The sequence below is a fragment of the Stigmatopora nigra genome, chromosome 14, assembly GCF_051989575.1.
Source record: "Stigmatopora nigra isolate UIUO_SnigA chromosome 14, RoL_Snig_1.1, whole genome shotgun sequence".
Lineage (NCBI taxonomy): Eukaryota > Metazoa > Chordata > Actinopteri > Syngnathiformes > Syngnathidae > Stigmatopora > Stigmatopora nigra.
In genome coordinates, this window is record NC_135521.1 from 5,271,763 (window position 1) to 5,296,826 (window position 25,064).

The following is a 25,064-nucleotide window of genomic DNA, read 5'->3' on the forward strand; positions in this document are numbered from 1 at the left end:
GCATTGACTTATCTGGACATCATTTTAGTCCCTGAACAAGTCATGATAGCAATGGCTTTACAGTCCATTGAGTATGCACTTATTTAGTATTAAAAGGGAACAAATATGTTTATTCCCACAAAAAACAAATAGCACACAGCTGGAGTCGGAATTAATATTGGGAGCCAAAATATGGCGTCTTGTGAAATATGAACACACATTTTGTGGCTTTCTTTGATTTCAATGTTTTCGGTAACAGCTTGGTGTCACATAGGAAGAGATTAAAAAAAATACAATTAAATCAGTGCGGTATCTTCACATAGTTTATGTTCCTCTCAAAATCATCAACACTTTGATTGGCAGTAGAACAAACATAAATAAAAATTAAAGTACGATGATTTGAAATGATTTGGAATCTTGGAGGATGGGGAAAGAAAAATGGCGGGCGGCTAGGCCGGCGCCGCTTCAAGTTCTTTGTCTTCCGCCGCTCTCGAGCGTCACACGGCGCTCTCGTTGGAGCCGTCTTTGTGGGAAACGGCGGGCACGGCCTGCCCTCGCCGCTTCCTGAAAGAGGAGGCCGCGTCTTTGGAGTGATAGTCGTCGCTTTGGTCCTTGGCAAAGTTAACAAACACCTGCAAAGCAAGCAGACGTCAACATCGATATATGGACTTTTTTTCTAATTGACTGATGAGCAAAAAAAAGAAAAAAACTGAAATATACTAGTAGTATAGCGTTCACTTGTGTTAGAATCTCAGTGACTCGCGCTTTAGCAACACCTAGTGGCTCACAGGAAGTGGTTGTAGAAGGAAATGAACCGGAAGTGGACGAGCTTCCTCGAAGCAATTAATAAGTGAATATGAACATTTCAATAATATATTTATAAGATACTGTTGTGTTATGTTATGTAAATACTAGTGGCTAGCGCTAGGCTACGCTAACGTGGATGCTAGTTCTCTTACGCGGCTTCATCAAGACAAAACAGTAAGTAAAGGATACGACCAATGTTTCTGTTAGCTAGCTAACGTAAGCTAATGTTGCGGTAGCATCGAGCCTATGTTATTGATAGTGCTACGTAGATGCTAACGGCTACCGCTACACTAACGTGGTTGCTATTTTACTGGCGTTCCCTATTAAGACAAGTCCAAGTAATTTATTAGTCACAAATGTTTCTGTTATTTGTGTAATGTCATGTAATTGGTGTGGTCTATCTAGAAAGTGATTGTTTGTGCTATGTATAAGCTATAAGTATACATCAAGTTCAAAAAATGTTTGGGTTCTATTGCTGTGATTTTGATGCGTACATTAGTATAGTGTGTTTCAATTGCCGTTTATAATCCACAAGCTTTGAATAAAAAGTATAGTGCCTTAAAACATAGGCTTTATTAAATGGGTCGAATTCAAAACAAATGAATTGGTATCAGTTTTGGATAATCCCACGTCAGTGGAAGTCTATATGATGGCCGGCGAGGAACATACCTGGTCCAGTGTGGTCTGCGTGACGGAGTAGTCCTCAATCTTGAGGGCTTGCTTGTTCTTGGCCAGCGTGGAGAAAATGTGCGTAAGCGAAGAGCGCGATGAAGACAGCTGGTACTGAAGCATGTTGCGATGTTTTTCTTTCAGCGTGCTGCCGCTGAGCTCGCGCTCGATGAAGCGGCTGACGGCCTCCAGGTCCGGATCGGGACCCGCCACTCGCAAGACCACCGTGTAGCCGTCGCCAAACCTGCCGCCCAAGTGCAAGGTCAGCATGCATTTTTACATCCCTATCTTAAAATGTAGCCAATTTGCAATAGGTCCCCTTTCAAATGTCGTTACACAAAATCTGGCATGGAATGAGTTAAGATGTTAGTGTACGCGTTAGTTATACCTGTTCTTCAAATGTTGGACACTGCCGATACATTTGAACCTTCCGTTGACCATGATGGCCATCCGGGTGCACAGGGCCTCGCACTCTTCCATGCTGTCGTACGTAAACACAAATGTAGATTATTACTGAAATGAATGTTTTTAAAGCAGATCAAAATCCCATTTTTGAAATGTATATTCAAATGTGAATAGTTTTGCTCCGATGCTCAAGTCGTCAGTCTTTTTTTAATAACATCTTTTAGATGACCGTATTTATTCTAGTATAAGGTGCACAATTGTTTACCAAGAAAAAGCAAAGTTCGGGTGTGGATTATTCACTAGGCCTTTGCTTTTATTTTTATGACCAAATCCCTGTGGAAAAATCCCCTCTGCAGAATTTATAAAAAGAGACGTAAAAGTCCATCTATGTCCACTAGATGGCGAGCGAGAGCGCGTCCTAGAAGATTTGAATCAATTATTGGGTTAATTTGATGATGATGAATCCGACTTTGAAAAATGTCAAATATTATGATGATACATTTGACTAATGTTTTCAAATTGTAAATTCCATTTGAGAATTGGGTTCATACTGGTACAAGTTTGTTTTACCAGGTCTCTGTACCATATGTTGTCAAGGCAACGTGTTCAGCATTTGCCAGTTAATAGTACCGGTGCAACCCTCAGTCACAAATTATGGGTGCACGTTATATCGAATAAATACGGTAATCTTATTCATCGCGTACTCAGGGAAATTGACTTTGTTTTTGTTGACTTTGTGCCCTTTCTTGTCAATTTGGGGGATTTCTTGGGTAATCTCTCTTCAATTTGGGGCCTCTACGGGTTGCTACCTGTTGTTGATTTTGGGTCACTTCCTATTAATACCCAAGCAGTTCATATTGATCCTGGGTTAAGTCCTAGTATTGATGTGAGATGACTTCCAATTGATCGAAGGATCATTTCTGGGTCATTTCTTGTTGATTTTGGGTCCATGTTTTTGGGCGCACACATTTGGACAATCCACTTAGAAGACATTTAGATCCCTTTTGGTGACCAGGTGAAAGTAGTAGATGAGAAGAGGAACCTGACCTGTGCGAGGTGAGCACGACGGAGCGTCCCTCCTTGATGACGGACAGGATGCAGTTCCAGAGCGCTCGCCTGGCTTTGGGGTCCATCCCCGTGGTGGGCTCGTCCTGTAACCGGGGCGACGGCAGAGGTTAGCCAGAGCAAACTTCTCTCTGGCTTAACCCGTAACGGGCCAACTCACCAGGAAGACGACAGGCGGCGCTCCGATCAGCGCCATGGCGGTGGACAGCTTGCGCAAATTCCCGCCGCTGTAACTTCCCGCCGCTTTGTCGGCGTACTTGAGCAGACCTAACTTCCGGACGCCCCACTCGGCCACCTGTCCGTCACGCCGCGGCGGTCACGGCGAGGGGATACGTCTCGGGCGAGAGAACGGGCGGGCACTCACGTCGCAGACTTCCTCCCCGGGAACTCCCCTGAGGATGGCGTAGAGTTCCAGATGCTCCCGTCCCGTCAAAAGCTCATTGATGGCGTCGAACTGAGGGCAGTAGCCCATGTTCTGGTGGACCTGCTCCAACTCTCGCAGGATACTGCAGAGGGAGCACAGGGCGGAGCCATGTTAGCGTAGCACCTTAGCGCCCTACCGGTGGGCTTCGAGCCTACCTTTTGCCGGCCAGGAAGGCCTCCCCGCCAGTCACCGTGGTGTCACCCGTCAGCATTTTGAAGGTGGTGGTCTTCCCCGCGCCGTTCACACCCAGGAGCCCGAAACACTGCCACACCCCCACAAAGTCACACACAAAAGCCACGCTAGGAGCGGCTAGCCGACGGCCACGCGGTGGTGACCGACCTCCCCGGGGGGGATCCCCACGCAGAGACGGTCCACCGCCGGTCTCTGATTCCTCTTGAACACCTGCAATGTCGGAAGACCACAGGACTCCTTAACATCCGAGCGCGCGTGGGGGGGGGGGGGGGGGGGGGGCGGGCGCTATCAGATGGACGCCATCCAAGGACAATCACCTTGGTGAGTTGTCGGAGCTCCAGGATGTGCCCGCGTCCGAGACCGTGGACGATCCGGTGCCTCTCGCGAGCCACGTCCTCGTCCTCGTCTTCCGGAAGTCCCGCCCGGCTCACCTTATTGGGCGCCCTGTGCGGGCAAACCATAGAATCCGTTGCGAGTCCTTCCCGAGAGGCCAAAAATCTCGTGAGGGGGTGCTGAGATCACCTGGGTTTGATGCAAAATCTGTACTGTATAAGGACGGTGATGATGAAGAAGACCACGCCTTCCAACGCCATGGCGAACAAGTTCTTTCCCACCATGTCCCATTCCAGAGGGGAACGTAGCCTGGTCTCACCTGAGGAGCACGAGCGAGATGTCACGTGCGACAACCTCGGGACGGGGGCGGGGCCTTACCAAATCTCTCCAGCGCATCGGCCATGGCTTGGTTCTTGACCATGTCGATGAGACCCCGTCCCAAGCAAAAATGAGGGAAGATGAGGAGGACGTTCTTCAGTATGTCGTTGATGCCGCCGATCTCCTGAAACCGCCTCGACGGGTTAGCCAAAAGGTGGGGCGGCGGACGGCGGGGTGGGCGCTCACGTGATCTCCGAAGAGCTCCATGACGAAGGTGGAGATGCTCCCGTTGATCCCGATCATGATGTTGACGCTGGTGAGGACCACGTAGGCCGTGCTGGGGACGGTGAAGATGAAGGATGCCGGGTACATCAACGGCGTGATGGACCACCTGCCAAGGGGGGAGGCCGCGTCAGCGCTTCCCGCGGACCCCGGGGGCGGCCGAGGACCGGCGCCTACCCGTAGAGCAGGAGCAATAGCGCCAGCACCGGCAGGTTGGTGGAGGAGACGTAAGCTTTTTGTTGAAAGGCCACGAAGATGAGGATGACCAGCGTGGCCGGGACCACGTAGTTGCACTGCCAACAGAGACGCCAGGGGGAGGTCATCCGCCGGCGTCCCTTCCCCCGCGGGGCCGGCTCACTTACCATGTCCCAGATGAAGTTGGCACTCCAGTAGAGGAGCGGGTGCACGCCGCTGATGAAGTGCATGTGTTTGGTCTTGGTGACGCGCTCGTGAATGAGGAAAACCACAAAGCTGGCCGGGACGAAGGACATGGCGAAGATCACGCAGATGGACACCAGCACGTCCACGGAGGTGGTGACCCTGAGGGGGGCATTGGCTCCACATCAGCCTCACGGAAGGCGCCCGGCGGCGGACGCGCGCACTCACAGCGCCACCTGGGACAGCTGCTCCTTGGTCAAGTTGAGCGGGTGGTTGAAGGCTCGGATCCCGTAGCGCGCCGCGTCTTCGCCGGGGGGCAGGTTGGCCCTCAGGATGGCGTTGCTCATTACGTTGATGAAGGAGCCCATGCTGTGCCAGCCTTTATTGTTGAACCAGATCTGAGCGCCCCGCCCCACGCCAGGTCAGTCCGTCCGTCCCTCCGTAAAAATATCGGCGGCGTGCCGCTCACCTTCACGTTGTTTTTGGTGTCCAGTCCGTGGATGAAAGCCGACAAGTTGTCGAGAAATCGATCCGCCGCCGCTCCCTGTTCCAGACGCCAGATCCGTGGCGTGAAGAAGACGTGCACGCAAAGCCGTCTTACCATTTCCACCCACCTTGGTCAGTTCAAAGATTTTGCGAACGCGCCCGATGGCGTCGTCGATCTCGTCGGCCGGCGGTAAGACCTGAGTGCTCCTGGCGCCCAAAGAGAAGCCTCCGTACCTGCCGGTGGCGAGACCGCTTTGCATCGGTTTGTCCACAAGGGGGCGGGATCCGGCAGACTCACCGGAATTCGTTGACCCAAACTTTGTTCTTCAGACTGAGGAGGACGGAAGGAATGGTCTGTTAATGCCTGCCAGGGGTCTCGCGAGTGGAGCGCCCTCATACCTCTTGCCGATGATCTGAGCGTAGGTTTTGACCAGGTAGTCAGAGATGTTCCTTCCCGTCAGGTTCTGCAGGACGTCCGTGGAACTCAAATTGATCTGAAGGCAAAACGCAGGTCAGCCGGTCCGCGCCAAGGTCGCCGCCACCACGTCGTGGTGGTCGTCGTCGTCCTCACCTGGGGCGGGGGCATCCCCCCTGCTCCGGCGGGGCATTCAGGCAGCATCTTTTTCCTGCCGTCGCAACTGCAGGAGCAGGCGGGAGAGGGCTCCTCCATGCTCCAGTTCCCGGAAAGGAAGAGCAGCCGGACGCCGTCCGGGACCTCCGGGATGCTCCAGTCCTCGTCGCCCATGGTGCACGGCGCGTCCCTGCGGACCGACCGGCGACCGCCGTGAAAAAAACAACCGGACGGACCAGAGGTGCCAGAGTGCTCTCGGCGAGGGAGACGCCAGAAGCGAAATGAGAGGAAAACGAAGAGGAAACAAGAAGATCTACAAGGAAAAAGTCAAAAATATCTCATCCAGATATTTTGAGATAGCATAGAGTCATTGTGGCACTAAACAAGCCATTGTTGTTGTTGTCCAGTGCACACGAAGACCCACTTGGGCCAAAGTTGTCCCAAGTGGAGTCCCAGAGCTTGGAGGAGACCGTAAATTGGAAAGCAGAAAATGAAAAAGTCCCTCTAGTCCAAGCAAGATCCCCGCGGCAGACAACCCGGCAGAGTGGGCCAAAAGTGGCCGAGGCGACCGGTGGCATCTTACGGAAGATCCAGTCCTGGCATGCAACGGGTGCCCAGTCCCGGGGGGTCCAAAAGAGAAGACAGCAACGTCTGCATGGTGGCGTCTCCCGGTGCGTCGTCACTACGTCCAAAGGCATCTTAGATTTTTAGGATGGGTTTCCACCCAGACGGCAGACGGGGAGGAGGGAGTACCTGACGAAGGTGACCTGCTCTTCGTACATCCAGGGTTGCAGCTCCAAACTGGGATATTTTCCAAAAGGGGGCACGACGAGACCAAAGACCAGAGCGATGCACACAAAGACTGCCGGAAGGACGATCTGTGGAACGTGGCCGGGTCAACGTCGCCTCCCGAGAGCGATTGGACGCCAACGGACGCACCTGAGCGAAGAAGCCTTTACGGGAGCGCCGGGCGTAGAGGAACCTTTTCCACATGAGGGCCACAAATTGCTGCTTGCGCAGATTCCAGCCGCCGACTTTTTCCGATCCCGTCCCGCCCATGCCGTTCAGGCGCTCCGTCTCCCGACCCTCTGGAAGGCCGCGTATCCTTTTTCAGCGCCGCCCCATGACCTCGGCGGGACCCCCACCGGACCACCTACCGGGATCGCCGCCGTCGTCGTCGCCGTCGTGCTCGTCCGTCAGCGGTCTCAAGCAGCTCTGAGGATCGCCTCCCCCGAAAGCGTGAGCCCTCCGTCGACGTCGGACCGGAAGCGTGCCGTCTGCGTGCCGCCTCACGGTTAAGGTTTCCGCGACGCCAGTCGTCGGAGGCTCGACCGGAGGTTACCTGACGGCACGTCGGTGTCCACGCCGTTGTCCTCGGCCACTTTCAGAAATATCTGACGAGACAAAAAGGGAGAGTGACGCAAAGCGCTCGCCGGAGAGAATCTACCACGTCAACTGACCTCTTCCAAGGTGGTGTCGGAGACGCCGTAACTGGAGATGTTGAGCTCGCTCAGCTTCTCGTCCATCTCTCGGAAAAGCTCCACGAAGGCGCCGTCTTTGGCCGCCGAGTACGGGAGGACGAAAATCAGCTCGTGCCCGAGGTCCGCCACCACGCGGGCGGCCGGGACGTGGCGCAGGATCAGGCCCGACACCCGCGAGGTGTCCACCGGGGGGGCCTCGCACACCGAAGCCGGGCGCCCGTTTTCTAAAAGGTGGACGACAAAGTTGTTCAGGGTTGCCGGACGCAGAAGAGAGCCATCGGGCAAACGGAGCCGATCGCTCACCGAGGGTGACGGCGTCGCTCTCCTGCTCGCTGCCGAGTCCGGCGTCGCTGCTGCTTACGGAACCGCTCTCATCCTGTCACGGAAGGGGCCGGCGTTAATGCTTTCCCATGGGTAGCGCCAACGCCGCACGCAAACGGACCTTCTTGGCGAAGGAGACGGTGCTGGACGAATTCCTGTAAGAACTGAGCGAGGGTTCGGGGTCCTTCTTGACCAGGGTCAGGTAGTAGCCCGTCCCCAGCTGGTTTTTCAGGAAGAGCGAGGAGCCCACGCAGCACAATTTCCCGTGCGAAATGATGGCGATGCGGTCGCCCAGGATGTCGGCCTCGTCCATGTGGTGGGTGGACAGGATGATGGTGCGTCCTGCCGACGGCGGCGGCGACGGACGGCGCTGAGTCCGGGCGGCTCGGGCGGCTCGGGCGGCGCCAACTCACCCTGCCGATACTTGAGCAGCAGGTCCCATATTCCCCTGCGAGCGTAGGGGTCCACTCCGGCCGTGGGCTCGTCCAGGATCACCACCTTGGAACCCCCGACGAAGGCCAGGGCCACAGACAGCTTCCTCTGCATGCCGCCGGACAGCGTGCTGGTCTTGGAGCGCCGTTTGTGCGGCAGGCCCGTGTCGCGCAGGATCTGCTCCATCTCGCCTTTCACGCCCTCCTCCGTCAAGCCTTTCAGTCGGGCGTAGAACCACACGTGCTCCTCCACCGTCAACCTGGTGGCCAATAGGAGGAGGACGGATGGTCGCGGGGAAGGAGGGGCTTAAGCCCGTGCTCTGGCGGGAGGTAAAAGGCTTACATGCTGAAGAGGACGTTGTGTTGAGGACACACCCCCAAGCTCTGACGGATGGCGGTCAGCTCCGTCCGGATGTCTCGGCCCAGGATGTAGGCGGTGCCGGAGGTGGGCGGGAACAGACCGGTGAGGACCGACCTGTCGCCACGTAGACGCTTCAGAGCGAGGCCCGGGCCGCCGACGGAGGGCGAGAGACCGCTCACATGGTGGTGGTCTTCCCCGCGCCGTTGTGTCCCAGGAAAGACGTGATCTGTCCCTCGTAGAAGCCCAAGGTCAGGCCGTCCACCGCCACCTTGCGCCCGTGCCGGTACACCTTGACCAGGTTTTTGATGTAGACGCCGGGCTGGAGGTGACTGGGCTCCTCTTCCATGCACGCCGCTAGACCAAAGCAAGTGTGAAGTCTTGGCCCAAAAAGCAAATCCCGTCTTCTGCTCACCTGGCTTTCTCTTGCGCTCCGGCACAAGCTTGTCGGACCCGTTGCCCTCTTCTCCAAACCAGTAGGACTTGGTGAAGGGGAATAACCAGGGCCGAGGAATCCCGTATTGACCTGCCGGACGGAAAGGGATCAAAGACAATTTGCCGTGCTTTACTCTTTGGTCAGACCGTGTAGTGCCGACGGGCTGAGCTTCCTTGCTCTCCTAGACAACTGCTGAGATTCTTACAGTATGTCTGGGAGAAAGGAGAGCTGGAGATTGGCCAAAAGTCTCCCTTGGCTCAGACTCCTTATCCCAAACAAGATTGTGTTCACTCGCACTACTTTTCACGCTACCTGGAAAAACGGCTTCGATGTACCAGGTGAGGAGTCCGTAGAGGAAGGAGTCAAAGTACATGATGATCATGGCGGTCCGCAGGCTGAAGTCGTCCTCCTCCATGGGACTGGACAGCAGGTTGTCCCACTGGATGCCCACGCCTTGCTCCTCGAACAGGGCAAAGTACTCGCAGCCGAAGCCGAAGGCCACCGGGGAGAGGAGGCTCTGCGGGTAACCGGGAGAGGGCGCTCGGGTCGGGAGGAATGGTCCCCGTCGCGGAGACCGGCCCGTCCGTCCTTACCGCAAAGACTTTGGCCGCGAAGCCGATGTGGTCCTGCCAGGCCACGCACAGGACGTAGGGCAAGTACAGCGTGAAGTAGATGATCCCCCCGCAGGCGGCCGCCAAGTTGGCCCGAGCGAAGGCCGTGCTGATGAGGAAGCACTGCATGATGGTGACCACGGCGAAGGATGCCAGGAAGAGGAAGACCACGCCCGTGTCGCTGTAGGGCAGCAAATTTCCTTTCTGGGGGACGGAGAGGAGAATCCGGGGAAGTGACGGTCCGAGTCCGCGCCCCGGCGACCGCTCACCTTAAGCAGGAGGACCAGGAGCCCGGCGCTGATGAGCAGAGGAATCAGCGAGCTGATGAACCAGCTGAACCACAGGATGCCGTTGTCCAATCCCATGATCCGCATGGTCTCCTTCAGACGCGCCTCCTTCTCGTACACCACGCCCTTCAGGATGATGGAGACGGAGAACATCCAGGCCAGCGTCATGAAGAGTGGCATGGAGCGACTCATCACCCGTAGGAAGCTGAGGGAGGGCGACAAGGGTGAGCCGGATGCCGCCGCCGCCGCACGTGCTCACGCCGCCGCCACCTACATGTCGTCCACGTAGCACGGGTATGGCATTTGCTGGATGTAGACGCCCGTCTTGTTTTTGCTGCCGGTCAGCGTCCGCACCAGAGCCTGCTCGATCACGTCCTGGAGGTAGGAGAAGCCCCCCCAGACGTAGCGCATGTCCTCAAAGGGGTCGGCGCGAGGACCCGGGTCCCAGTACCTGAGGAAAAGCCAAGTTGAAGCCCCCCGGAAGCCACTTTGGAGGCATTGGCACCCCGTCCTTACGCGTCCTTGATCTTATTGGTCCGCTCGACGTTGTCGATGTCCATCCGGATCTTGTAGCTGACGTTGGGCGGAAGCTCGGTGGCGTTGGCGGCCACGTCCGGGAAGACGATCCCCGCCCAGAAGCGCTTGTCCTCCAGCAGGAGCATGGACTGGTTGATCATGTGTTCTTCGGTGGAGACGGGCTCCAGCTTGTCCAGGTTGACGCACTAAAAGACACCGGGAGGCTTTTGCCCACCGTATCTTTTGGTCCCGAGAGCGTCCGCCTACCTCCATGAAGCGGGAGATGCCGCCCACGGCCTGGTCGGTCTCGTTGAAGACGTCCCTCCAGGTCAGGGCGCCCGGCCGCCGTCCCCGCTCGTCGGCGTGCCTGGACAGGAAGTGGGACACGTCGGCCACGGTCCAATCGGTGTCGGCCAGTTGCGCGTGGAAGTAGGAGGCGGTCAGGTTGTTTTTCAGCAGCGACTGCAAAGCACGCACAAACGCCCGATTCCCGTTTTCCGGCGCTTGGGCCAACGGACGCCAGCGACGGGGGTTACCCGTAGCAGGTTCATCTGTTCGCTGTTCTCCAGGAAGTTCCACACTTTGGGTTTCACCTCGTCCCACATTCCTTCCAAATCTCGGAAGACGCCCAGCTCCTGGAAGGTGCGGTTGACCTGAGGGGGGGGGGGAGGGGGGAGGGGACATAGACGGGACGTCAAGCCCACGGCGAGGCGGGCATGTGGTCGCTCACCTCGTGGATGACCCGCCGGGTGGCGGGCGTGTCGGGCGTGTAGAGGATTTTCCCCAGCAGCAGCGGCTTGGCGGCTTCCCAGATCATCTTGGACATGGGGTTGGAATCCAGGCTGCTCACCAGACTGTTGCAGAAAGGAGCTGAAAAGGCAAGGCGGCTAGTTTTCACCAAGATCTTGGAAAGCACACCAGGATTTTTAGGATTAGCAATTGTTTGGAGTGCATTTGACATTTTTCAGACTTATTGTACTATGGTGGAAAAATCCCTCCCCACTTTGGCTCTCCCCTCCCTCTGGCCACCCCATAAATATTTTCTTAGACCAGCGAGTGCCATCGCAGGCTCAAGTCGGTTGTCAGAGAAACCCAGAGTGCGAGGGTCTGACCCAAATGGCCGTATCTTCCGGACTATAGCCGTCACTTTTCCCAGCGGTCGGGCCGACCTACCGGAGGCGTTGTCGTAGTGCTGCGCGGTGTCCTCGCTGCTGTTGTGGTTCCCGAAGAGCGCCTTGAAGTTGCTGTCCTCGTACCAGTTAAGAGACTTGATCTGCAAGCCGCCGCCCTCCGGGTGCCCGCAGGCGATGCGCGACACGGCCTGGTACAAGGCGCTGGGCGAGGACGTGGCGTTGCGCCGGAGGAAGAGGATCTCTTTTCTCAAGTCGATCCAGCTTTTCATCCCGGCCAACTACGGAAGGCCAAAATTTGAGAGTTAGCGGATACCCGGCACCCTCGTGGACGCCAGCGCGGAAGAGAGGGGAAAAAAAAGCCCCGCTACGCCGGTCAACGGGGACGAGGCAGCTGGCGGAGTGCAATTTGTTTGTTGCTTCTAGTTCTTTGTGCAGCTGCCACTTGGGGTGTCCTGACCGCCGAGCAAGTGGCGTGCTGGGCCCGTGTCATTACACTTGTATAATGTCCACCAAAGCAATGGGAACACTAGCTTAGCATCAAATTGGAAACAAGTGAGGAACTCAACGCCATTGCCGCGAGTCCATGCCAATGATAGCTCATCACAATCATTCATTTCATCCCAAATGAAACAGCCTTCTCCACACGTGCGAGACTCTGCCCCCTAGAGGCCACGCAGCGCACCCCGCCGATGGCCTACCTCCACGGCCAAAGAGCCCAGACTGTCCAGCAGCTTGTTGGCGGCGGCGGAAACCTCTCGTACAACCTGGGGGTCCGATCTGACGTCCCCCTGAGAGACGAATGGCGCTCCAGATCAAACATTCCCTGCGACGCGGGCGAAAAAAGGGACGCCTCACCAGGAAGGGTTTGAGGAAGTCGACGTTCTCCAGAAAGTTGCGTTCGGCGACGTCCAGCCACACCGGCGGCGCGCGGCACACCAATTCCTGCACCACCACGGCCACGGCGGGCTCCGTGATGTTGACAAACTCCCCCACGCCGCGGCCCCCCGGCCGGCGGGGGCAGGCGTCCCGTAGGCGGACCCCGAAACCTCGCAAAAGGACCTAAAGGCAAAAGCGCTCTGGTCCGGTGAGCCGTCGACGGAGGGACAGCGGCGGGTGGGCGGGCGGGCGTACCTTCTCCAAGTCCACGTCGGCGTCCAGGATGTGCGAAACCAGCGCCGACGGGAGGGTCACGTTGCGCGACAGGAAGTGGGAGAAAGTCTCCCCGTCTCGCAGGAAGTGCTTCAACTTGAAGCCTGAAAGGAAAAGTCAACCAACGCGTGTTCTTTTCCGTTCTCCGGCTGGGCGGGCACGTGTCAAAACAGGCCCGAGCGGGAAACTTTTTGACGGCTCCGGCCGCCGTGACGCCATCGCTCAAATGAGCCGGCGTGGACTCAAGCCGAGACGGCCGTCGGCTCGAGTCCGTCAACCCGGCCGGGCCGGAGTCGGCGAGGGTTTGGCCGGCGGGCGGGGGTGGCTCCCCCGAGCGGGCTCCTCCTCGGCCGCCTCCCCGCCACAATAAAAGCGGGTCAGAGCAGGTCGGAAACTCGACACGCCGTCATTAAAACACAAAGAAATGGCAAATTCCTTTTGTTCAGCCAGCAAGAAAAGCACGGAACAAAAGAAAAATGGCAGCGGAAATTTCCCCGGCGCTTTTTTAGGGGCGGAGGGTTTTCAGACGTTGGCTCTGGATTGGAATGGAGCCGGGAACCAAAGGTGTTCAGATTGGAGTATTGAAGGCGGTTCCGAGGCTGGACTTTTGCTAACGAGCTCGCCAAATGGTTGGCTAACGTTGGCTAACGTTGGCTAGAGTTGGCTACTGACCACTTCTGCTGCTCTGGAGCTTCTTGAGGGCGCTGGCCAGCTCCTTGAAGCCCTCCAAGTTTTTGTCATTCTGACTGTACAGGAGAATCTTCTTAGCGTCGGAGAAGAGGCGGGAAATTCTGACAGAAAAAAAGAAAGTGGGTAAACGGCCCGGGGACGCCCCGGCCGAGGCGGACGCCGCCGGCTCACATGGAGTCGTTGAAGTTGCCCACCACGCCGGGCGACTCCCCGGGCGTGGGGCTGCGGAAGCACGGGTTGTTGGCGTTGCACAGGATGCCTTGGATCCAGGGCAAGGTGCCCGCCGAGGGCATGGCTTTGTTGGGGAAGTGACCTGACAGAACAGAGCCATGAGCCCACATTTGGCGCTCAAGCAACCATTTTCTATCACCCCAAAAGTCAACATCCCATGTATGCCAACATAACATCTAATAAAAAAAGTGATATATATTTCTACATCAGACAAATCAACTCTCCTAAAAAAGATCATAACCCCCATACAGGTAACATAACAATGATGCTAATATATCTTGTCCACATACGATACGGTGGCGCCGTTTCCAAAGCAACCCATTTTTACGTACTAGCGGGCTGGAGTCCAATCCAATTTTTAGACTGGATTGAGCTCAACGGTGACAAGTTGGGACTGGTCGCCGCTCCGTAACAGAGGCAACATTCCTCAAACGGCTACAACCCACGCTGCACGCTTTCGCTCCTTCCACCAGTTTCACCGGCGGTGGGCTTTTTTTTTTTTTTTTTTTTTTTTAATAAAACCCCTCCCCTTCCTTCCGCTCGGCACGGGCGGCGCTGGTTTTCGGCGCCCCGCGGGCACGACCTTCAGCAGCTGACGTCGTCCGATTATGACGTCCATAAAGAAAGATAAAAATTGGCAAAAGAGATAAAAAGATAAATGTACACGAGGAGGACAAGATGGACGAAAGACTTATCAAATTGGGTCAATCTCATCCCAGTCCGGAATGCCCCGTATTAGCCGTAGACTACGTTAGCCGTTTAGCTGGCTTCGCTAGCGCCCAAGGGTTGGGGTTCGAATCCCCCCGAGTATAGCTATACGTCACTTTGCCCGTCGGACATAAGGATTGGCCAACGTAAACATAAAAAAATGGCGCCCATGGCCAACTCACATTCGTGCTGTTCGTACGGCGGGTAGCTGATGCGCACGGCGATGAGGATGAAGAAGATGAAGAGCGGCCACACGATCTCCACCAGCAGTTGGAGCTGAAAAAGCAACAATTGGTGGGGTCCCGGATGTTTTTTCCCCCAGACCCCCCCCCCAAAATGGCCGTAAAGTTTGTCGGTGGCGGCGGCAGCGCGTCTTTTTCACCTTCTGCCGGCGCCTGTAGGTCAAGTTCTTCCACAGCAGCAGACCCAGCTGCGTGCGCTGGGACATGGCCGGTCCTGGGCGGACCCCGAGGCCCCGGTAGCCCGTCCGACCCTCCGACCCTCGGCGACGTGCGTCTCCAAGGGTAAAGGTCAAGATGTCCTCAGATAGCGGCGATCACGTGGCCCCCACACACGCTCGCTATCATCTGCGGAGGCGCTGGCTTTATTAGGAAGAGCTGATAATCTCCCGCTGATTGCTAATCAATAACCAACGTTGACCTAACGCGTCTTCCAAATACTTTTTTTGTCTTTCAAACGCCAGGCAGCAGAACTTCAACGGCAAAGTTCGGCTGTGTGGAGAGCGTGCCTTGTGGTAGTTAGCAAAAATAAGAAGAATGACAACATTCTTTAGCGTTTGAATGACATTGATAGGAAATGAGTGGCCCGCGGCACAATATTTAGGACATCATCCAACAGATGTAGTGGACGTCTATAGCCGTCAATGGTTGTTTTGAATGAAATTACACAATTGAGACTTTGAAATAGTTCTAGTAAAGGCTTTCTCTGAAAGGGTTAAGGTGACAATTGATGAATATGCAAAACAGAGCCGTTTTTCGAAATGACAGCAAGCGGATCGATCTATTGACGAACTTGATCAATCCAATCAATCACTCACTCCCTGACAGAATTCCCGGCCAATATTCCGAGTCCTCAATTTTCGGCAGAGCAGCCAACTAAACTTGTCGTTCTTTTGCCGTTTGTCAACTCAGATGAACTTTACTCTTACTCATTTCAACACTCGCCAGCAGTGGACCCTCTTACCTTCTTTTTCCTTTTTCTTTTCGTCCTGCACCTTCTCCTCCTTCTCCTCTTTCTTTTCCTTCTTTTTCTTCTCCTTCTTCTCCTTCTCCTGGTTGAACGTCGCTCGCTGTCTGCCGACTGACGAAGTGCGTTTAGTCAAGTCAACTCTGAATTTGCAAAATCTCGCTCTCGTCCCGACCGGCGCCTGTCAGTCAGCAGCGATAAGCCCACGCTGCGCTTCCGGTGGCTATTTCAAAACAAAAGGGAAACGCCCATCCGTCCATGTGAATTTTGTCGAGGAAAGTGGGGCCATTATTTTGGAGGATGCATCTCGTGGGTGCCACTTCCGGACCGGCGTCATTTTTTTCTTGAATTGAACTTTTCCAAAAGACTGTTTATTACAATAGACACTGAAATAAACCTGTATGTTCTTTCGAGTGACCTAAAAAAAGATGATCAAAGTGAACTTGGAAAGGTATTCATGAATATTTTTTAATAAAATTAAAAGATAATGTAAATCCGGAGTCACAATAGCGAGAGTTGACATAGATAATGGGTGTCCAATCTGTGGCTCCTGGCCCAGTTTTTGCTTGAACACTTTTGTCTCACTGTGGCCTACAATAGGTTGACAATTATTTTGCTCCTATAATAGTAGGATAAGTTAGATGAATGTAAATCCAGAGCACACATTTTAGCTTTGCAACTTTGTATTTTTCAATGTGGAAATCCTTCAAATTGAAGACATCAGCATGAAAATTGCTTGCTAGTGACAAAAAAAGCAGAATTCATCATGGCTTCTTTTTCTTTTCTTTTTTTTAGGTTTCATTTCACGCAAAGTGGTTCCGCCTCCAAGCACGGTGGACAGCTGGATGACAGCTGGACGTCGCGTCAAAGTGAACGACTGGCCGCTAGGGGGCGCTCAGTTGTCCAGCGACTTATCATTCTGCTGTGAAAGAAATCGCCAAACGATCGTCACGATCGGTAATCGAGCGAACGACTCGCCTTCCGATGACACCGAGTGCTTGCTCCCCAAAACGATGAATGCACTCTTTGTCCCACTCCTTCACCCCCGCGCACGCGCGCGCGCACACAGCCTGGTACAAGAGTCAACAAAAGGACAAAAGGTCCTTTCTGCGCGCCAGGCCAGCGGCACATGAGCGCAGATGTCACTCTCGCACGAGCGAGCGAGGACGGACGGACAGACGGACGCGGCCTCGACGCTCGCCGGCCTAACTTGCCAGTCCTTGGGCCCCCCGCCGCCAAGATGGAGCCTAGCCGTTCGGAGCAGCAACTTGACTTCCGCCCCAAGGTAAGACAAAAATGTTGCCGGAATTGTCCGGGTTGCCGTGGCAACCTCGGAGGAAAGTTCCCCAAAAGATGGTTTTGACGTCATCCCAGAGGACAAAACATATGCGACGACGTCGCCGGGGATTGGTCGTAAAGTCTGTTGAGGCTTTTCCATCTCGGTCAAGGAAGAACTTTTCATCGCTCCATGGATTTAAAAAAACTTGAGGGAACTGGCTTAGGGGGTGCTTGTGCACCAGATGAGATCCAACGCAAGCAATCAAATCAAAAGCCTTTATTGTCATCATACACTGCTGCGTATAGCTAAATTGGTGCATTAATAAGACTTTTCAAGAGCTTCTATTCATTTTTCCCTCGCCCAAGAACCTCCAATTTGCCTGCCAAAATCAGAATTTGCCACTAACAGTTGAGCCCGGATTCTTCTGTCGTCCTTTTAAAAATAAACGATGTCGTCCGAGGATGCAGTATCGGCTTGTAAGAGCTTGCGCACGCAGACACGCGCTTAAACTAGGCTCTGCGGGGGGGAGGCGCCGCCCAGCGGCGGTGGCGAGCGACGCGACGCTCAACCTCGCGTGGCGGTGAGCCGGCGCATGCGCAGTGACACCAATGGCCGCTGCTGAGCGCTGCCAGCCCACCGGGTAGCGAGGAAGCGGGCGGGCGAGCGCGCGAGGAAGGAAGGGAGGGAGGTAGGGAGCGACCTTCTCGTCTTGTCTTGCGACGTTCGGACGACAAGTGAAAGGAAGGAAGAAGGACCGCTGGCGTCCGGCGTCGCTTCCGCTTCCGGCTTGGGCCTTTCATGCGGGCCGTCTTGGCGGCCGCGCCTTCCCACCGCCGCCCCCCGAATCCCCCGGCCCTAGCAACCCGTCGCTCGGCTCGAGCTCCGTCGTCGCGGAGGAGATGGGATGCTGCGGGAGTGCGGAGGTGAGCCCCCCCTGCCAGCGCGTCGTCGGCTCGCGCTTAGGTGACATCTTTCCGGCCCGTAATCCGAGAGCGCCTGTCTCGCTCGCTCGCTCGCTCCCTCCTTCGCACCTCATCCTATTAGCAGCCGCCGCCGCTGCTGCCGGCCTGCTAACACTTTCCCGTCCCCCACAGAGGACAAAGCGCGAATGGAGACCGCTGGAGGAGCGAAGCTGTACTGACCTGCCCTGGTTCCTGCTCTTCCTCATCTTCTGCGTCGGCATGGTAACGCACCCCGTCCTCCCCCCTCTCGCCCCTTCACCCCCCCATTTCATTTGTTGTGCTCCCCGCGCAGGGCAGCGTGTGCGCCTTCACGGTGGTGTCGGGAGGCGCGGCCCGCCTCCTCTCGGGTTACGACAGTTTCGGCAACACGTGCGGACGCCGCAACCCACCGCTGGACGGCATCCGGCTCAGCGGCCTGGACCACACCGAGAGGAAGTGTGTGCCCGCTCTGGCGCGGGATGGCGGCCGTCCATCGCCCTGACGTGTCGTTCCCGCAGGTTCGTCTTCTACTTGGACCCGTGCGACGTGGACATCGTTCAGCGGAAGATCAAGTCGGTGGCCCTGTGCGTGGCCCTCTGCCCGGCGCGCACTCTCCGCACCTTCCACGACCTCCAGAACTTTGCCGAGGTCAACGGTGAGGCCCTAGCTCCGCCCCCGACGAAATGGCCGCTCCGAAGCGACGCTCTCGTATGATCCCCTTAAAAATGGCCATACTTTGGCCGATGCCTTCCAGGTTCCGAATTGTGTTCGTACGAGTTAGCGACCCACAAGTACGCCAGCGCTCCCGAGAGGTCGGCCAAGTGTCCCAAGCTTCCCGTCCCGCCGAGGTAAGGGAGGAGCTTTTGTTTTTGTTTTTTGAGCCCGCCCTAAGCGCCCGCCGCCCCGGTCCGTCCGCAGCAAGCCGTTGCCGCTGTTCAATCGCTGCGCTCCCACGGACGTCTCCTGTTACTCCAAGTTCGCCGAGGCGGTGGCCACGTTTGTGGGCGACCGCTCGCTCTTGCGTCGGGCGGTGGCCGGCGTGGCGGCCAGCAAGGAGATCATCGCGGGACTTTGCGTCCTGGCGCTCGGTAAGTCCCTGCGGGTCACGTGGGAGGCGGCCGGCCCCGTTCCCACCTGACCCTACGTCTGCGTCCGCCAGCGCTTTCCATGTTGCTGACGGTGATCATCCGCTACATCTCGGCCGTCCTGGTGTGGATCCTCACCTCGTTGGTGGTGCTGGGCTCCCTAGGTGAGCTCTCGTCCCCTTTCAAAATAAGAGCGCGGGCCTGACCTAACGTGCCGTCTCAGCGGGAACCGGCGTCCTTTGGTGGTTCTACGTGGACCGCCGTCTCCAGGGAAACCAGACCGAGGCGGCCCCGGAGGAGGAGGCGGCGGGCGGCGACGGGGAGGCGGCGTCCCCCATCTACGCCGCGTCCGCCTCCGTCTTCACGGTAAGCCCGAGTCGGACGGACGGCGTCCGGACGGCGTCCGGTCGGACTGGCCGGCTGAACGCAATTTCCCGTTCCGCAGGCCGTGCTGCTGCTGCTCATGCTGTTCATGAGGAAGCGCGTGGCGTTGGCCATCGCGCTGTTCCACGTGGCCGGCAAAGTTTTCGTCCACTTGCCGCTGCTGACGCTGCAGCCCTTCATCACCTTCCTGGTGCTGCTCATCTTCTGGATCTATTGGGTGCTGGTCCTGCTCTTCCTGGGAACCAGCGGTAATTACATTTTTAAAAAGTTATATATATATATATATATATATATATATATATATATATATATATATATATATTTTAATATATAAAAAAAACTTTTTTTTTTTTATAGAACCATGATTTCGACAGACAATTACAACACTTTATTTAAATGAATATATTAAAAGTATTCTTTTCTTCTATGACTTTTGTAAGACTAAAATCACAATGAAAAAAAATCATGACCCGAAGAGTGACCCCAAAGCGTTAATCCTTCCCCGTTGATTGATTTGGGCCGACTCGGCCTCGGCAGGGGAGGCGGTCTTGAACGAGGAGGAGGGGCTTACCGAGTTCCGCCTGAGCGGCCGCCTGGAGTACCTGGCCTGGTTCCACGGCGTGGGCCTGCTGTGGATCACCGAGTTCATCCTGGCGTGCCAGCAGATGACGGTGGCGGGCGCCGTGGTCACCTACTACTTCACCAGGTGGGGCGTCGCCGACGGAGACGCTCTCAAACCTCCTCCTCGATTGACCGCTAAATCTCCTCATTTTATTCAGTCAATGTGTTGCAAAGTGTCCAACCTTCTTTTTTTTTTTCTTTGGGCAGGGACAAGAAGCGACTTCCGTCGTGGCCCATCGTGCGCGCGGCCTTGCGGTTGCTCAGGTATCACGTGGGCACGGTGGCCAAAGGCTCCTTCATCATCACGCTGGTCAAGATCCCCAGACTCCTCCTCATCTACGTGCACAGGCAGCTGAAAGGAAAGGTACGGGCCCTCGGGCAGGGTTGCCAGATAAAATCGTGGCTCCAGCCAGCCTGGACATTCGCAGGCTACTTTTTGTTGGTTTTCAACTATTTTAAGATTCCCCATTAAGCGGGAATCTGGCAACGTTGACATTCTGACGACGGCGTCTTTGCCTTCCAGGAAAATGCGTGCGCTCGCTGCGCACTCAAGTCTTGCATCTGCTGCCTGTGGTGTTTAGAGAAGTGCCTGAATTATCTCAACCAGGTGAGGCCTTCTCCCGGCAGGCCGCCACCACCTCCTCGCTAACCACCCCCGTCCTTCCCCCGCCAGAATGCGTACGCCGCCACAGCCATCAACGGCACGGGCTTCTGCGCGTCGGCGCGAGACGCCTTCGTCCTGCTGGTGGAGAACGCCCTGCGGGTGGCCACCGTCAACGCCGTGGGTGACGTTGTGCTCTTCCTGGGGAAGGTGAGCCAAAGGGGCGGCGGCGGCGGCCCACCGGTCCCCCGTTTGGCGCTGACTTCGGTTCATGGGCAGATCCTGGTCGTGGCTAGCACGGCCTTCGCCGGCGTGCTGCTGTTGAACGCGCGCGGAGATTACGCCGAGTGGCTGCCGCCGCTGCTGCTGGTGTGCGCCTTCGCCTTCCTGGTGGCGCACTGCTTCCTGTCCGTTTTCGAGATGGTGGTGGACGTGCTCTTCCTTTGCTTCGCCGTCGACACCAAGTACAACGACGGCACGCCGGGGAAAGAGTTCTTCATGGACAAAGCTCTAATGGCGAGTCCCCCCCCCCTTTTATTTATTGATTTATGGGCAGATTTTGAGATGTTTTTACCGTTGACTTTTAGGAGCTGGCGGAGCGCAGCCGACGCTCGGAACGGGCGGCGGGCCGAGGGCGGCCCCGCGTGGAGGAGGCGGCGGCGTCGTCGTCGGAGGGCGCCCGGACCAAAGCCATGGTGAGTGGAGGAGGCGGGGTCTGGGCGGGCGCAGAATGGGAGGAGTTCCAGGTCTACTACCTCCTGACGGGCGTCTTCCTGGACTGCGCGTTGACGCCGCGCGCCGACTCGCTCTTGTGCCTCAGCCACGACGTCTTCCTCTTCTTGGCCGTCTACTTGCCCGCCTCGGGCGTCTTCCTCTTCCTGCGCCCGCCGCCGGGCGAGGCCGAGCCGGCGGGTTGACTGCGCGACCCCGGCTCGCCTCGTTCGAGCGCTTTCTGGCGCCGAGTATCTGTACCGTCCCTCCCGGAAAGGCGGAACAAGCACGCCAAATTTGTTCCCGGGATTTTTTTTCCCCCTGGGTGCGCCCCAATTTTTTAATTTTAGCGCCGCCCGGACGTTTTTTTTTTTTTGGGGGGGGGGGGGGGGTGTTAGGGACAAAAGTCGCGAAAACCTCCCGTCTGGAACCTGCGGTGGATGCGGCGGTCAGCCCCAAAATCCGCCATGCTCCAAGCTATAACTGGAAATTAGCCACGGAGGGCCGGCATGGGCTTTGGCCCTGGCCCATGCCTCCCTCCCCTCTTCCCTCTTCATCTTCACCATCACCCTCACTTTGTTTTGTTCATCCATCATACTCATCCTCATCATCACCACGCCTTACGGTACGCCGCCGTTTAGCCGCTAGCCTTTGGGCAGGGCTGCCAGATCTGAACCATGAGCAGCCCAAATGAATATATATAGTCGGGTTCTATATTTGGTTATTATAATCTGCTGTTTTGTGCATCCTTTTGGTTTCATTTAGCACTAATTCACTAAAAAAATGCAATTTTAGACCCATTTTTGTCAGTCTGGCAACCCTGGCCACTGAAGGTACGAGGCAAGACGCAGGCCGTCTAACCGTCCGTCTTGTCCCATTTCAGGCTCCCGGGACCAGCTCGGCATGAGCGGAATCAGCCGGCAGACGGGACTTGAAAGAAGAGATTTATTTTTTAGCAACGTGTAACTTGTTTACCGTCTTTTCACTCCAGGACACCAAACGATATTTTAATAACAATAAGATGACGTAACAAGCACTTTATATGCAAGCATCGCTCGTGGTTTTGGTTTTCGACTGACTTGACTTTTTTTTTTTTTTTTTTTGGACGACCCGTCTCGGGAAGGCGGGAACACGCACTTGTCGGGATCGGTCTGTCCGTTGCGACCGATCGGCGAAAGAGGTCAGGGTTGGTCCGAAAAGTCACGTGACTCGGGGCGGCCTTTTTGCCGGCTCGACAACTTTTTCTTCTGTTCCTGGAGCTTCTTTTATATTTATGCTTTCTTATTATAAATGTTTGTTTTGTAAGAAAAATAGTCCAATAAAAATCATTACCTGTTCTTTCGCAGGCATAAACTACCGTGGCATAGATACTAGTATCAAAAACGTGACTCCACAGTACAATATTTTGTCGCCATTTGTCATCCAATACTTTTGCAACGGACAATTAAATAGTTTCATTTTTTTGTTTTTGTCACCAGACCAAGCTTGAGAAATTGTCTACTATATGTATGTACATGCATGTACCTGCATTGTTTACTTTTTTTTTACTGTACTGTGTCTTTAAAAAAAGACACCATTTGTTTGAATGCCTTGGACACCTTAGTGACGTCACAGCTTCCACTCAATTAGGCTCAGCTGGCCTCTTTCTTGGTGTCCTTAGCACTGCAATTAGCATCTCGACGCACTCCATCAAGTATTGTTCTCCTGCTAATGTGGAGTTCCAGCAGCCCGCTGGCGGTCGCTATGAAGAGGCTAGCTGTTCACCAAGCCTTGTTTTAAGAGTGCCACTACATATGTACTCCACAAAAGTTATGAGTCCTTCCCGTGGGACACTGCAACATAGCTAACGCCATCAAAACACCGGTGCCTGTAGCCCCTACCTAGCGTTTTAGCATTAGCCGACTGGAGCAGCGGTTGGACTCAATCGGGGAAAAGTTACAATAATACGCAAGTTGTTGATAAAAGTAAGTATTCGCCACCGCTGGTAGCAATTAGCTCCAGTTTACAATGACATCGGAAAATAATATGAACTCTGATACCTAAAAACTATTATTAAAGAGAACATCAAAATGCCCCCCAGCCCCAATGTCAACCAAGCCATCTAAGATTGCGAATTACAACATTCACCTCAATTTGTCGGAATGATTTAATAACAAATGAGGTTGTTAATTGTGCATTTTTCACCTTGTAGGTCACTATTTTTTGGCGAACCTGCTTTTGTACCAAGGCGTTGGAATTTTTTGAACCCAGTTCTTGGATACATTGAACTCAACTCCCATGATGAGCCGGAACGTCAAACCGGTAGGACAAAACACTATTTTCACCCACTTTTCCTGACCCCATTGATAGCAAAAATGTAGATATAGGAACTAATGTAAAAAGACTTAACTGTACTGCAAACTCGCCACCAGCAGAGGGCAGGTTACCCTCAAACATAGGCGTAGGAGCTTTTTGTCTGAAAGTAGTGCAGGTGTCGTAAAAATGTTGGGTCGGTTTGTTTATGGTTGTGAGGTCGTCACGGTTTCAAGTCGAATGATGATAATGATGCTATGATGAGGTTTCATAAAATGGCCTTCACGATGGATTTCACGTCGAATGTTGCGATAACGAATTTTTATAATATGGCCTGTGTCGATTTGACGTCGTCACTTTTGTCCAAGTTGCGGAGGCCTAAAGAAGCCCATCCGTCCGTCCTTCCCCACGCCGGCCTTCCCTCCCTCCCTCCCTCCCAAGCACGATGCACACTGGCCTTCCCCGAGCTTTCAGATGCAAACTAAGCAGACATATGGAGAGGAGGTGTGACGGGCTCCTAAAGATTGGGATTGTATGACAAATCACGTCCGAGGACGCTGGCCCCGACCCCCGCCCCCTTCCTCCGCCCCCCCATCTCCAGACAACAGCTTCATTAGGCTGAAAGAAAGTTTTCGCAGCTTTGTCGAGTCAAGACTTTGCAGCTCGTCCTCTCTTCTTCAACACTCTTTTGTTGCTCCAATTCAAGTTATTGCTCTCCAAAACAGAAGCGCCCCCAACAGCCCCCTCCCCAGGCGCCCACCCACCCGTAACACGGGCGTGCCGCGCTGCATTGTGGGTGTCGTGAATGCCGACGGCAACAGTTGGTGGCAAGTGCGCGTCAGTAAAAAAGTACATCCTTGCAGTAGAAAGATGTTAGTCAATGTTTTTAGGGTACAAAACGGTGCGAGATTCTCTTTTTTTTTTAAAGTCTTTGAAAAAGCTTGGCCAACAATTAAGACAATCCATCCGACAGTTAAAAGGAACGTACTCAATGGGGGCGTGACAATATATGGATATGGTGATATATCGCGATTCTGGGAGCGCCTTTGTCACCCGGGGGAAGGTTTTAATGTAATGGTGGGCGTCGTCAATCACCGGCATGAATGCGTCTCCGCCTCGCGCCGTCCGTCGCGTCCCGGGACGGTTTTCCTTTTCAGACGTCGCCCGCTGTTTGCTCGCCGGATAATTTAGCTCCGCCGAGCGGCGCCGTGGAAACCGGGGTGTCGGGAATTGGACGCCGGGGCGAGACGCCCGGGGCCTCGCCCGGCGGATATTTGGCAGAGGTCGCTCCAAGGTGACTGGAGGTATCTGTCAGAAATTCTGACAAGTGAGTCTAATACAAATGCACGATTGTTCGATGGAGTATAATTAGGCCCAATTGAATAGAATGTCAAAAAAATTGTAATACTGTAATAGTATTGCAGTGAGATAATATTCCAACTTTTTTGTAACATGTAAGATAGTAATCCATAGTACACATGACCCCTTTTAGTCATGTAATACAAAGTTAAATAACATTACGACTTTAAACTCTAGATCAAGAGTCTCAAAGGTCGGGTTGGTTTGATCATTTGAATTTGATCACTAAAACACAAAGTTTGCATTCGCGATTCACTTTATCAGGCCGCACAAAATGATGCGGTGGACCAGATTTGGCCCCCGGGCCGCGACTTTGACACTGTG

The 25,064-nt window shown here is 54.8% G+C and overlaps 3 protein-coding genes across 6 annotated transcripts in view; 2 read left to right on the forward strand and 1 right to left on the reverse strand.

Annotated features, from left to right (window-relative positions):
* Positions 1-3: 3 nt before the first annotated feature.
* LOC144207527 (phospholipid-transporting ATPase ABCA1-like) lies at positions 4-15,634 on the reverse strand. The gene is made up of 49 exons (XM_077733037.1): positions 15,465-15,634; positions 14,644-14,848; positions 14,444-14,537; positions 13,494-13,635; positions 13,305-13,423; positions 12,615-12,736; positions 12,339-12,542; positions 12,182-12,271; positions 11,524-11,761; positions 11,081-11,220; positions 10,887-11,003; positions 10,618-10,812; positions 10,351-10,556; positions 10,109-10,285; positions 9,817-10,039; positions 9,530-9,751; positions 9,249-9,453; positions 8,916-9,026; positions 8,683-8,857; positions 8,486-8,617; positions 8,125-8,402; positions 7,833-8,053; positions 7,694-7,766; positions 7,370-7,614; positions 7,252-7,303; positions 7,067-7,186; positions 6,849-6,997; positions 6,663-6,787; positions 6,493-6,591; positions 5,910-6,099; positions 5,738-5,832; positions 5,637-5,669; positions 5,467-5,572; positions 5,322-5,396; positions 5,081-5,250; positions 4,837-5,014; positions 4,652-4,767; positions 4,439-4,583; positions 4,253-4,376; positions 4,064-4,193; positions 3,859-3,985; positions 3,689-3,751; positions 3,505-3,611; positions 3,290-3,431; positions 3,086-3,220; positions 2,908-3,011; positions 1,844-1,936; positions 1,456-1,699; positions 4-611 (listed from the first exon to the last, which is right to left on the reverse strand). The coding sequence occupies exons 2-49, from the start codon at positions 14,707-14,709 to the stop codon at positions 477-479; spliced, it is 6,852 nt and encodes a 2,283-aa protein (XP_077589163.1). The 5' UTR covers positions 14,710-14,848; positions 15,465-15,634; the 3' UTR covers positions 4-476.
* Positions 770-22,445, forward strand: slc44a1b (solute carrier family 44 member 1b). 4 transcript variants are annotated; one of them, XM_077733046.1, is made up of 19 exons: positions 771-960; positions 1,600-1,717; positions 16,263-16,424; positions 16,537-16,752; positions 17,841-17,930; positions 18,001-18,143; positions 18,206-18,342; positions 18,442-18,535; positions 18,606-18,775; positions 18,847-18,936; positions 18,996-19,138; positions 19,218-19,404; positions 19,694-19,862; positions 19,985-20,141; positions 20,301-20,384; positions 20,451-20,588; positions 20,658-20,894; positions 20,966-21,073; positions 21,973-22,445. In XM_077733046.1, exons 4-19 carry the CDS (start codon positions 16,597-16,599, stop codon positions 21,994-21,996), a joined length of 2,127 nt encoding a protein of 708 aa, XP_077589172.1. In that variant the 5' UTR covers positions 771-960; positions 1,600-1,717; positions 16,263-16,424; positions 16,537-16,596; the 3' UTR covers positions 21,997-22,445. The 4 variants fall into 4 exon arrangements, with proteins under 4 accessions (XP_077589169.1, XP_077589170.1, XP_077589172.1 ...); XM_077733043.1 differs by lacking the exon at positions 21,973-22,445 and having other exon boundaries at positions 770-960; positions 20,966-21,459; XM_077733044.1 differs by lacking the exon at positions 21,973-22,445 and having other exon boundaries at positions 770-960; positions 16,263-16,752; positions 20,966-21,459.
* Positions 22,446-22,580: 135 nt separating this feature from the next.
* The window catches only part of polr2b (RNA polymerase II subunit B), a 29,270-nt gene continuing 26,786 nt past the window's right edge, over positions 22,581-25,064 (forward strand). The window contains exons 1-2 of the mRNA XM_077733039.1: positions 22,581-23,053; positions 23,281-23,390. The gene's annotated coding sequence lies outside the window, so the exon portion shown is untranslated. The remainder of the gene's footprint in view (positions 23,054-23,280; positions 23,391-25,064) is intronic.